General features: G+C 39.7%; 1 protein-coding gene across 2 annotated transcripts in view; it reads right to left on the bottom strand.

The window, feature by feature from the left end:
- Nucleotides 1-12,500, bottom strand: part of MICALL1 (MICAL like 1) — a 127,300-nt gene that overhangs the window by 91,208 nt on the left and 23,592 nt on the right. For both annotated transcript variants that reach the window (XM_053721242.1, XM_053721243.1), the window contains 3 exons: nt 10,938-11,068; nt 10,497-10,843; nt 10,347-10,410 (listed from right to left, as the gene is read on the bottom strand). In XM_053721242.1, the coding sequence (XP_053577217.1) occupies nt 10,347-10,410; nt 10,497-10,843; nt 10,938-11,068 (542 nt within the window). The remainder of the gene's footprint in view (nt 1-10,346; nt 10,411-10,496; nt 10,844-10,937; nt 11,069-12,500) is intronic.

Genomic DNA, 12,500 nt, shown 5'->3' with positions numbered 1-12,500 from the left:
ACAGGGAGATATGAGATATACCAAACATACTGACATTGAAAAAGTATTCTTTGACTTTTTTCAAGATCTATACAAAAGAGATTCTATTAACCCCGATAAGAAATTGGTATTTTGGGAAAAGATTAAGATCCCAAGGTTATCCTCTGAGGCCAGAGATGTGATCAACACTTCTATCACTGAGGAGGAAATCACAATGGCAATTAAGAATGTGAAAACTAATAAAGCGGCTGGACCTGATGCCCTCCCCATTGAGTACTATAGGATTTTACAGACACAGGTGACTCCAATATTGAATAAGCTATTTAATTTTTACTTTTCAGAGAACACCAATTGTTCTCCCTCTTTTACAACTGCGAATATCTCATTAATCCTAAAAAAGGGTAAAGACCCGGAATTGCCTAGCTCCTATAGACCGATCTCAGTCCTCAACACCGACTATAAGCTGCTCGCAGCCATAATAGCCTCTCGATTGAAACCATACATGGGTGATTTAATCCATGAGAATCAATCTGGTTTCATGTCGGGCCGGAATCCCGTAAGAAATACAAGGAAATTATTAATCCTGATCGAATCCTTTTGGATTAGATATAAGTCCTTAAGGGCACTTGAAACGGAAGATAAGGCTATTTTAACGATCGACGCGGAGAAAGCATTCGATCGCGTTGACTGGGACCACTTGTTCTCCGCGCTAGATCGGTTCGGATTCCCTGAATATTTTATTAATTATATTCGGTTAATCTATAGTACCCCTTCCTCGGCGGTCACCATAAACAACACATCTACTCAACGCTTTGAGCTATCCAGAGGGACTAGACAAGGATGTCCTCTTTCCCCTTTCTTATTCAATCTGAGTGTAGAACCCCTTGCCATTCGATTAAGACAAGAACTGGACGGGATCCTCTTGGCAGATGAAAAGCTAGTATTGCTTCTATATGCGGATGATCTTCTAATATTCCTTTCCAATCTTAAGGTCACTTTACCCATTTTTCAAGCGATTATCCAAGAATTTGGGGAGATCTCTGGTTTTAAGATAAACATCTCAAAATCAGAATTAATGTGGCTATATAGAAATCCCCCTTATTGTAATCATCCCTTCCTTGAGGTCTCCCAGATTACTTATCTTGGCCTTTGTCTATCTAGAAATCCAGAAGAGTGGTACAAGATAAACTATAGGCCAAGCCTGGACTATTGTAGAAGGAAACTAGAGGAGTGGACCTCGTTGCCCATATCATTAATGGCTCGCGTGACTTTAATTAAATCAGTCCTCTTTCCAAAACTTCTTTATATTATGCAGAATATCTCGTGCTTTTTACATAAAAAAGATATTAACATATATAATAGGGCATGTTCCCAATTTTTATGGAATGGAAAGAGACCACGCATCGCGCCCCATAGACTTATGAATTCTAAGCTTTCAGCAGGCCTTGCTCTCCCTAATATTCAAACATATAATCTGGTCATTATAGCCAGATTTGCTTTAGACTGGTTAACTGGGAAAGACCAAATTTCCTTGGTTATCTGGGAAAATCAAATTGTGGCCCCGTTCAGCTTGAAGGCACTCTTACACTGTCCTCTCATTTCTCTGCCCTCTAATATATTCTATATGACCACCTTTAAGAACGTCATTGTGGCCTGGCAGAGGCTCTGTGCGGAAAACGATTGCTCCCCCTACATATCGCAATATTTAACTATATGTGGTAATCCCGAGTTTGGGCCCGGCCTAACCAATCAGATATTCAAAGTTTGGGCGTTAAAGGGTCTTCAAAATATGAGCCAACTACAGGACGCAGACGGATATCCGCGACTGTTTGAAGATATTGCAATACAATTTGACCTACATTCACGCGAATTCTACGCTTATCTCCAAGTTAGACACTATCTTCAAGAGCTGTGCTCAAAATACGGAAATAATTGGTCCCGGGGTGAGTTACAGGCCAAGATCTCCCTGTATGCGGCAGGAATCTATATAATTTCCCCACTATATCTTCTCATAAATCAGAAAGCGTCAAAGACGCAGGTGAATGAGATGGTGGCAATGTGGGACACATACTTCCCAGATATAAACGAACAGACTATTACTGGGAGTTTCCAAATAATTCAACAAAGCTGGGTACCGACCTCTTGGAGAGAGTCACAGATAAAAATTGGCCTTAAAAGATATCTTACTCCTGCTGCTCTCTCCAAATGGTATAAATCAAGAGTTCTTTGTTCTAGATGTTCTTCATTAAGTGCAGATCTATTTCACTGTCTGTGGAGTTGCCCTAAAATCCACCAATATTGGAAGAAAATATCCTACTGGATGACGGTAACTCTGAAATTGGATCATAAATTATCTCCAATGGATGTTTTCTTTCTGGTGAAATTTCAGGGAATAACCAAGAATTACAATTTGATAAACACTATAATCCTAACGGCTCGTAATCTTATTTTTAAACTGTGGAAAGCTTCTTCCGCACCCACAATGACACAATTTAAAAGTGCTATGATCAATCATTTTACAACTGAGCAATTCAACATTCCCTATCCACAAGATAAATATCTGCCTACATTCTTCAAAAAATGGGAAACATTTGTGAGATCTCTTCCCCTTGTACTTCAGAAAAAACTGATTAAACCTCTCAGAGACACGGAGTATGTTATGGTAAACATTCTAGTTGGCCACTTCCCTGGAGAATGGGTGACAGATGCTGGGTGAGGTGATTAGGTGGGGCGGGGAGATGAGAGAGTTGGATATTTTGTTTTTTTTTGTTTTGTTTTTTTTTCCCTTTCTTGTTTTTTGTTTGTGTGTTGTTTGTATGTCTGGGAGAGATATTAACTGTTAAAATAAGTAAAGATGAAAAATGACCACAAATACGTCACAAGTGTAGTATGTTTTCTAGAATTTGACACACATATGATAAATCCTGGCTGATTGTCTAATTTCTGTATTATCTTTATTATGTCATTCACTAATGTAAGGGGGATTTTTGACCCTTACCTTGACACTGATTGTTACTGTTTAAATTTTATATGGAATAATTTATTCGTTGTGATGCACTTTTTTATATTTGATTATTGTAATATATTTTCTTTACTATAAATAAAAGTTTAAAAAAAAAAATTTTTTAGTGAGACCAGTTTGTTTAAAATGCTTACAACATTTCAGAAGAATTGTGTGAGAGCTTCAGACATACCCTGGGAACTCCCCTGTTCAGCCTAGGGAACTGCCCTGTCTCTCCCATTTTCTGAAGCTGTGCTTTATTTTACAATAGAGCAAATACAATGGCCAATTTAAGTTGTAAAAGCTACACATAAATATACAAAGTATGATCCTAATTTGTTAAAGTAACACAGAAATTTGCAAAATCACTGCTAGATCTAAATCTATATGTATTAAAATATAAAACAGAAAGTGAAAAGCTTACATTTTAATGATCTGTAAGGACCTAATCTGAAGTGTAATGTAATATAAAATAAAAACCACAAAGTGTAAATGTAACAAAACTCTCATATCATGTACTGGGCTTGTCTCTCCTTCATATATAGAAATGAGATCTCACAGAGCTGGAGAGTTCCGCCCTTTTTCTTTGAGCAATCAGTGAGATCATCTCCTGAGAAGTCTGCACTACACTTTCTCTAAAAGTAGGAGAATCTTTGATTGTCAGATCCGAAGCGCATTTGCATTGTCTTTTTATCAGGCATTTGTTGATTATGCTGTTCTACTGTATTTAAAGATCCTTTAAAAAGGGACACTAAACCCACTTTTTTTCCTTTCATGATTCAGATAGAGCAGCAATTTTAAGCAACTTTCAAATTATCCTATTATAAATGTTTCTTTGTTCTCCTGGTATCTTTATTTAAAAAGCAAGAATGTAAACTAAATGTAGCCATCAATCAGCAAGTGCTACCAAGGCTGCTGAACAAAAATGGGCTGGCTCATAAGCTTAGATTCCTGATTTTTCAAATAAAGATAGCAAGAAAATGAAGAAACATTTATCATAGGAGTAAATTAGAAAGTTGCTTAAAATTGCATGCTCTATCTGAATCATGAAAGAAAAAAAAATTGGGTTTAGTGTCCCTTTAATGTATTTCCCTTTGAGAGTCAAGAGAGAGGGAGGAAGTAGGAGGGAGAGGGAAGTGAAGGAAAAAAAAAAAAGAGTGGGGGCAGGAGAGGAGGGAAGAGAGGAAAAACATAATTTATATAAGAACTTACCTGATAAATTCATTTTTTTCATATTGGCAAGAGTCCATGAGCTAGTGACGTATGGGATATACAATCCTACCAGGTGGGGCAAAGATTCCCAAACCTCAAAATGCCTATAAATACACCCCTCACCACACCCACAATTCAGTTTAACGAATAGCCAAGCAGTGGGGTGATAAAGAAAGGAGTAGAAAGCATCAGCAAAAGAAATTTGGAAATAATTGTGCTTTATACAAAAAAACATAACCACCATAAAAAGGGTGGGCCTCATGGACTCTTGCCAATATGAAAGAAATGAATTTATCAGGTAAGTTCCTACATAAATTATGTTTTCTTTCATGTAATAGGCAAGAGTCCATGAGCTAGTGCCGTATGGGATAGCAATACCCAAGATGTGGAACTCCACGCAAGAGTCACTAGAGAGAGAGGGATACAAATAAAAACAGCCATTTTCCACTGAAAAAAATAATCCATAACCCAAAAAAATAAGCTTATTCTCATAAATGAAAGAAAAAAACTTGAATCAAAAGCAGAAGAATCAAACTGAAACAGCTGCCTGAAGAACGTTTCTACCAAAAACTGCTTCTGAAGAAGCAAATACATCAAAACGGTAGAATTTAGTAAATGTATGCAAAGAGGACCAAGTTGCTGCTTTGCAAATCTGATCAACTGAAGCTTCATTCTTAAAGTGGAGACTGATCTAGTAGAATGAGCTGTAATTCTCTGAGGCGGGGCCTGACCCGACTCCAAATAAGCTTGATGAATCAAAAGTTTCAACCAAGAAGCCAAGGAAATAGCAGAAGCCTTCTGACCTTTCCTAGGACCAGAAAATAAAACAAATAGACTGGAAGTCTTCCTGAAATCTTTAGTAGCTTCCACATAATATTTCAAAGCTCTTACCACATCCAAAGAATGTAAGGATCTTTCCAAAGAATTCTTAGGATTAGGACACAAGGAAGGGACAACAATTTCTCTATTAATGTTGTTAGAATTCAGAACCTTAGGTAAAAATTGAAAAGAAGTCCGCAAAACTGCCTTATCCTGATGAAAAATCAGAAAAGGAGACTCACAAGAAAGAGCAGATAGCTCAGAAACTCTTCTAGCAGAAGAGATAGTCAAAAGGAACAATACTTTCCAAGAAAGTAGTTTAATGTCCAAAGAAAGCATAGGCTCAAATGGAGGAGCCTGTAAAGCCTTCAGAACCAAATTAAGACTCCAAGGAGGAGAAATTGACTTAATGACAGGCTTATTATGAACTAAAGCCTGTACAAAACAGTGAATATCAGGAAGTATAGCAATCTTTCTGTGAAATAAAACAGAAAGAGCAGAGATTTATCCCTTCAAGGAACTTGCAGACAAACCCTTATCCAAACCATCCTGAAGAAACCGTAAAATTCTAGGAATTCTAAAAGAATGCCAAGAGAATTTATGAGAAGAACATCATGAAATGTAAGTCTTCCAAACTCTAAAATAAATCTTTCTAGAGACAGATTTACGAGCTTGTAACATAGTATTAATCACGGAGTCAGAGAAAGCTCTATGACTTAGTACTAAGCGTTCAATTACCATACCTTCAAATTTAATGATTTGAGATCCTGATGGAAAAACGGACTTAGAGACAGTAGGTCTGGCCTTAATGGAAGTGGCCAAGGTTGGCAACTGGACATCCGAACCAGATCCGTATACCAAAACCTGTGTGGCCATGCTGGAGCCACCAGCAGCACAAATGATTGTTCCATGATGATTTTGGAGATCACTCTTGGAAGGAGAACTAGAGGCGGGAAAATGTAAGCAGGATGATAACACCAAGGAAGTGTCAGTGCATCCACTGCTTCCGCCTGAACATCCCTGGACCTGGACAGGTATCTGGGAAGTTTCTTGTTTAGATGAGAGGCCATGAGATCTATCTCTGGAAGACCCCAGATCTGAACAATCTGAGAAAACACATCTGGATGGAGAGACCACTCCCCTGGATGTAAAGTCTGACGGCTAAGATAATCCGCCTCCCAATTGTCTACACCTGGGATATGCACTGCAGAGATTAGACAGGAGCTGGATTCCGCCCAAGCAAGTATCCAAGATACTTCTTTCATAGCTTGGGGACTGTGAGTCCCACCCTGATGATTGACATATGCCACTGTTGTGATATTGTCTGTCTGAAAACAAATGAACGGTTCTCTCTTTAACAGAGGTCAAAACTGAAGAGCTCTGAGAATTGCACGGAGTTCTAAAATATTTATTGGTAATCTCGCCTCTTGAGATTTCCAAACCCCTTGTGCTGTCAGAGATCCCCAAACAGCTCCCCAACCTGAAAGACTTGCATCTGTTGTGATCACAGTCCAGGTTGGCTGAACAAAAGAAGCCCCTTGAACTAAACGAAGCTGTAGAGGTCTCATGTGAAAATGAGCAAAGGGGATCGTGTCCGATGCTGCAGTCATGAGACCTAAAACTTCCATGCACATAGCCACTGAAGGGAATGACTGAGACTGAAGGTGCTGGCAGGCTGCAACCAATTTTAAATGTCTCTTGTCTGTTAGAGACAGAGTCATGGACACTGAATCCATCTGGAAGCCTAAAAATGTGACCCTTGTCTGAGGAATCAAGAAACTTTTTGGTAAATTGATCCTCAAACCATGTTTCCAAAGAAACAACACTAGTTAATTTGTGTGAGATTCTGCAGAACGTAAAGACTGAGCTAGTACCAAGATATCGTCCAAATAAGGAAACACTGTAATACCTTGTTCTCTGATTACAGAGAGTAGGGCACCTAGAACCTTTGAAAAGATTCTTGGATCTGTTGCTAGGCCAAATGGAAGAGCAACAAATTGGTAATGCTTGTCTAGAAAAGAGAATCTCAGAAACTGATAATGTTCTGGATGAATCGGAATATGAAGGTATGCATCCTGCAATTCTATCGTGGAGATATAATGTCCTCGCTGAACAAAAGGCAGAATAGTCCTTATAGTCACCATCTTGAAAGTTGGTACTCTTACATAACGATTCAAAATTTTCAGGTCCAGAAATGGTCTGAATACATTTTCCTTCTTTGGGACAATGAATAGATTTGAATAAAAACCCAAACCTTGTTCCTGAAAAGGAACTGGCATGATTACCCCTGAAGACTCCAGGTCTGAAACACACTTCAGGAAAGCCTAAGCTTTTACTGGATTTACTGGGATACGTGAGAGAAAAAATCTTCTCACAGGAGGTCTTACTCTGAATCCTATTCGATACCCTTGAGAGACAATGCTCTGAATCCATTGATTTTGGACAGAATTTATCCAAATATCCTTGAAAAACCTCAATCTGCCCCCTACCAGCTGAGCTGGAATGAGGGCCGCACCTTCATGCGGACTTAGGGGCTGACTTTGGTTTCTTAAATGGCTTGGATTTATTCCAATTTGAGGAAGGCTTCCAATTGGAAACAGAATCCTTGGGGGAAGTTTTTGTTCCTTATTTTGACGAAAGGAACGAAAACGGTTAGAAGTCTTAGATTTACCCTTAGGCAGAAAAACTCCCTTTCCCCCAGTGACAGTTGAAATAATAGAATCCAACTGAGAACCAAATAAATTATTACCTTGGAAAGAAAGAAATAGTAATCTAGATTTAGATGTCATATCAGCATTCCAAGATTTAAGCCACAAAGCTCTTCTAGCTAATATAGCTAAAGACATGGATCTAACATCAATGTTGATAATATAAAAAATGGCATCACAAATAAAATGATTAGCATATTGCAGTAAGCGAATAATGCTAGATATGTCAGAATCCAATTCTTGTTGCACTAAATTCTCCAACCAGGAAGTTGATGCAGCCGCAACATCAGCCAAAGAAATTGCAGGTCTGAGAAGATGACCTGAATATAAATAGGCCTTCCTTAGATAAGATTCAAGCTTCCTGTCTAAAGGATCCTTAAAGGTAGTACTATCTTCCATAGGAATAGTGGTACGTTTAGCAAGAGTAGAAATAGCCCCATCAACTTTGGGAATTTTTTTCCAAAACTCTATAGAATTTGCTGGTAAAGGATACAATTTTTTAAACCTTGAAGAAGGAATACAAGAAGTACCTGGCTTATTCCATTCCTTAGAAATCATATCAGAAATAGCCTCAGGAATAGGAAAAACCCCTGGAGAAACCACCGGAGGTTTAAAAACAGCATTTAAACGTTTATTAGACTGAACGTCAAGAGGACTGGTTACCTCAATATCCAAAGTAATTAACACTTCTTTTAATAAAGAACGCATATACTCTATTTTAAATAAATAAGTAGATTTGTCAGTGTCAATGTCTGAGGAAGGATCTTATGTATCAGATAGATCCTCATCAGAAGAGGATAAATTAGTATGCTGTTGGTCATTTGGAATTTCATCAACTGAATGAGAAGTTTTAAAATACCTTTTACGTTTATTAGAAGGTGGAAATGCAGACAAAGCCTTCTGGATAGAATCAGAAACAAATTCTTTATAATTCATAGGTATATCATGTACATTAGAAGTTGAAGGAATGGAAACTGGCAATGTACTATTACTGATGGACACACTATCTGCATGTAAAAGTTTATCATGACAACTATTACACATGACATTCGGCAAAATAATTTCCACAATCTTACAACAAATGCACTTAGCTTTGGTAGAACCGATGTCAGGCAGCAATGTTCCAGCAGAAACCTCTGAGGCAGGATCAGATTGAGACATCTTGCAAAATATAAAAGAAAAAACAACATATAAAGCAAAATGATCAATTTCCTTATATGACAGTTTCAGGAATGGGAAAAAATGTAAATAGCATAGCCCTCTGATAGAGAAAAAGGCAAGAGGCAAACATCAATGGGGTATTGAAATAATGAAAACGTTTGGCGCCAAGTATGACGCACAACGTAACTGAAAACTTTTTTGGCGCCAATAATAACCGGAAATGACACACTCGCGTCACTAATGACGCAACCGTGTGTAAGGCTTTGGCGTCAACTATGACGCCGGAAATGACGAAGTTGCGTCATAGATGTATATTTTTTGCGCCAAAAAAATTCTCGCGCCAAGAATGACGCAATAAAGTTTCGCATTTGACGCACCCACGGTCCTCATACCGCCCGCAATTTGCAAGAAGAAGTCAATTGAAAAAAAGACTAAACCCCAGGTAAGAAAAAAATATCTTAAAAAAATGTTTATATTCCCCAAATAAGAAACTGACAGTCTGCAGAAGGAAATACATGAACCTGACTCATGGCAAATATAAGTACAATACATATATTTAGAACGTTATATAAATGAATAAAGTGCCAAACCATAGCTGAGGTGTCTTAAGTAATAAAAAACATACTTACCCAAAGACACCCATCCACATATAGCAGGTAGCCAAACTAGTACTGAAACAGTTATCAGTAGAGGTAATGGTAAATTGAGAGTTTATCGTCGATCTGAAAAGGGAGGTAGGAGATGAATCTCTACGACCGATAACATAGAACCTATGAAATAGACCCCCATTAGGGAAATCATTGTATTCAATAAGTGATACTCCCTTCACGTCCCTCTGACATTCGCTGTACTCTGAGAGGAATCGGGCTTGAACAATGCTGAGAAGCGCATATCAACGTAGAAATCTTAGCACAAACTTACTTCACCACCTCCATAGGAGGCAAAGTTTGTCAAACTGAATTGTGGGTGTGGTGAGGGGTGTATTTATAGGCATTTTGAGGTTTGGGAAACTTTGCCCCTCCTGGTAGGATTGTATATCCCATATGTCACTAGCTCATGGACTCTTGCAAATTACATGAAAGAAAGAGGGTTTTGTTGTTTGTTTTTAAAGCATTGTCTATAACTATAATTGAGAGGTCCTTTGATTAGATATTGGAGTGAGAGAGGAGATAGCGAGATATAGAAGGAGAAGGGACAGAGTGAGGGAGGCGGTGAGGAAGGAGGGAGGAGAGAAGAAGAGAGAAAAAGGGAAAGAGGAAGAGAAGAAGGGATATGAGACAGAGAGACACATTTTTAAGCATTGCACATAACCGTACTGAGAGGTCCTACACTTGGAGATTTGAGAAGAGAAAGATAGAGAGAGAGGGGGGAGGCAGAGAGAGAGGGGGATAAAGAAAGACAGTTGTACCTTATACACAGTACATATAGCACACAGAGAATAAATGCGCCATGACATATACACTTACCTCTCTAAGGATGCCGGCCTTGCCCTAGGTTTGGGAACTGGTGGCGCAGGAGTGACTGGCTCCCCTGAATGAGATAAGAAACACATATTAGTGCCATTCATACTGTTTATTCCTTATGTTCCTGGACCTTGGGATAAATCAGATCCTCACCATTTAGAAGTGATGTTGGTCTCGCTGGGCTTCGATCTGCTGCAGGGCGTGAACGTGGCAGAGGCTGAGGTGCCACATCACTGGTTCTCCTTGGCGCTGGCACCGGCCGGGAGTTTGGTGTGGTCTCTGTGTCCAATGCAGTCTGGGGTTTATTTGGAAGTGGGGGCTTTGGTGGTGTGCGTGGTTTGGGAGGGGGTTGAGATGTTTTTTGGGCAACATTTTCCTCCCCAGATTCAGGGCTGCTGGTGGCGCTGGTCCTTAGCCAGTGATGAGTGCATACTAAGGTGCCAGATTCAGTGCCCGGGCGGTAGGAACCTGGAAGAAGCGTGCTGGAGCATTCCTTGCACCTAGGAACAGCAGGTCAGAGACAACAGACTAGGAAGAATTGGGGAAGGGGCAGATGAAGGGTCAGCTGGCGAGTAGGGACAGCAGAAGACATACCTGAAGCACTGGCGATGATAGAGCTTTCCCTCCACCAGATATCTCTGCACCAGGTGTACATGCTGCTGGCACAGGGCACAGGTGCTGCTCAGGGTCATGCGGGATGAGGAGCCATTGGAGTCGAAACTCCCCTAAGGGACAGACAACCTGATCTTGGTGCATTTGCTTGTGACTTTAGTTATTAAAAAGGACAAACTGACCCCTTAACAGTATCACTGTCAATAGTTCACCATGGGCCTTGCAGGGAATGAGCACATAAACATGTCCCTGTCATTAGTACACTGTGGCATTAGCAGGGACTGAGCAAATAAACATGTCACTGTCATTAGTACACTGTTGCACTAGCAGGGACTGAGCACATAAACATGTCACTGTCATTAGTACACTGTGGCATTAGCAGGGACTGAGCAAATAAACATGTCACTGTCATTAGTACACTGTTGCACTAGCAGGGACTGAGCACATAAACATGTCACTGTCATTAGTACACTGTGGCATTAGCAGGGACTGAGCACATAAACATGTCACTGTCATTAGTACACTGTTGCACTAGCAGGGACTGAGCACATAAACATGTCACTGTCATTAGTACACTGTGGCATTAGCAGGGACTGAGCACATAAACATGTCACTGTCATTAGTACACTGTGGCATTAGCAGGGACTGAGCACATAAACATGTCACTGTCATTACTACACTGTCGCACTAGCATGGACTGAGCACATAAACATGTCACTGTCATTAGTTCACTGTGGTCCTAGCAGAGACTGAGCACTTAAAAATGTCACTGTCATTATTACACTGTTGCACTAGCAGGGACTGAGCACATAAACATGTCATTGTCATTAGTAGACTGTGACCCTAGCAGGGACTGAGCACATAAACATGTCACTGTCATTAGTACACTGTGGCACTAGCAGGGACTGAGCACATAAACATGTCACTGTCATTAGTACACTGTGGCACTAGCAGGGACTGAGCACATAAACATGTCACTGTCATTAGTACACTGTGGCACTAGCAGGGACTGAGCACACAAACATGTCACTGTCATTAGTACACTGTGGCACTAGCAGGGACTGAGCACACAAACATGTCACTGTCATTAGTACACTGTGGCACTAGCAGGGACTAAACCCACAAACCTACAGAAGATAGTGAGTCCATTTTTTATTTATCTTAAAATCTACTGATATCTCTTTCATGCAGCATATCCTGTGCCTCACATTTAGCTAATGATTAACTAATTTAACACAAGAGGAAATATTTTTATTCTCAATGATCTCCAGCTATGACAGTCACAAAAAAAAGATACATTATATGTTAAACCCACAGTTTGTTTAACCAGCGCAAATACACAATTACTGGGGGGGGGTTTGCACTTGGTCTTACAATGTCAGTGGTGCCATTGTGCCTGCTTTATATACAGAGACCTGACGTAAGTGCAGTGATATGACGTTTATACAAATACTCCACACCACGATAGATCTGAAACTATAAATTACATGAGCTAATGGAATCTCACAATAATTATACACATTTTAAAGGGAATGTTTGTCTGAG

Source organism: Bombina bombina, chromosome 7, assembly GCF_027579735.1.
Source record: "Bombina bombina isolate aBomBom1 chromosome 7, aBomBom1.pri, whole genome shotgun sequence".
In the NCBI taxonomy this organism is placed as follows: Eukaryota; Metazoa; Chordata; class Amphibia; order Anura; family Bombinatoridae; genus Bombina; species Bombina bombina.
Note: the sequence above shows the minus strand (reverse complement) of the source record. Positions and strands in the feature narration are given on the sequence as shown.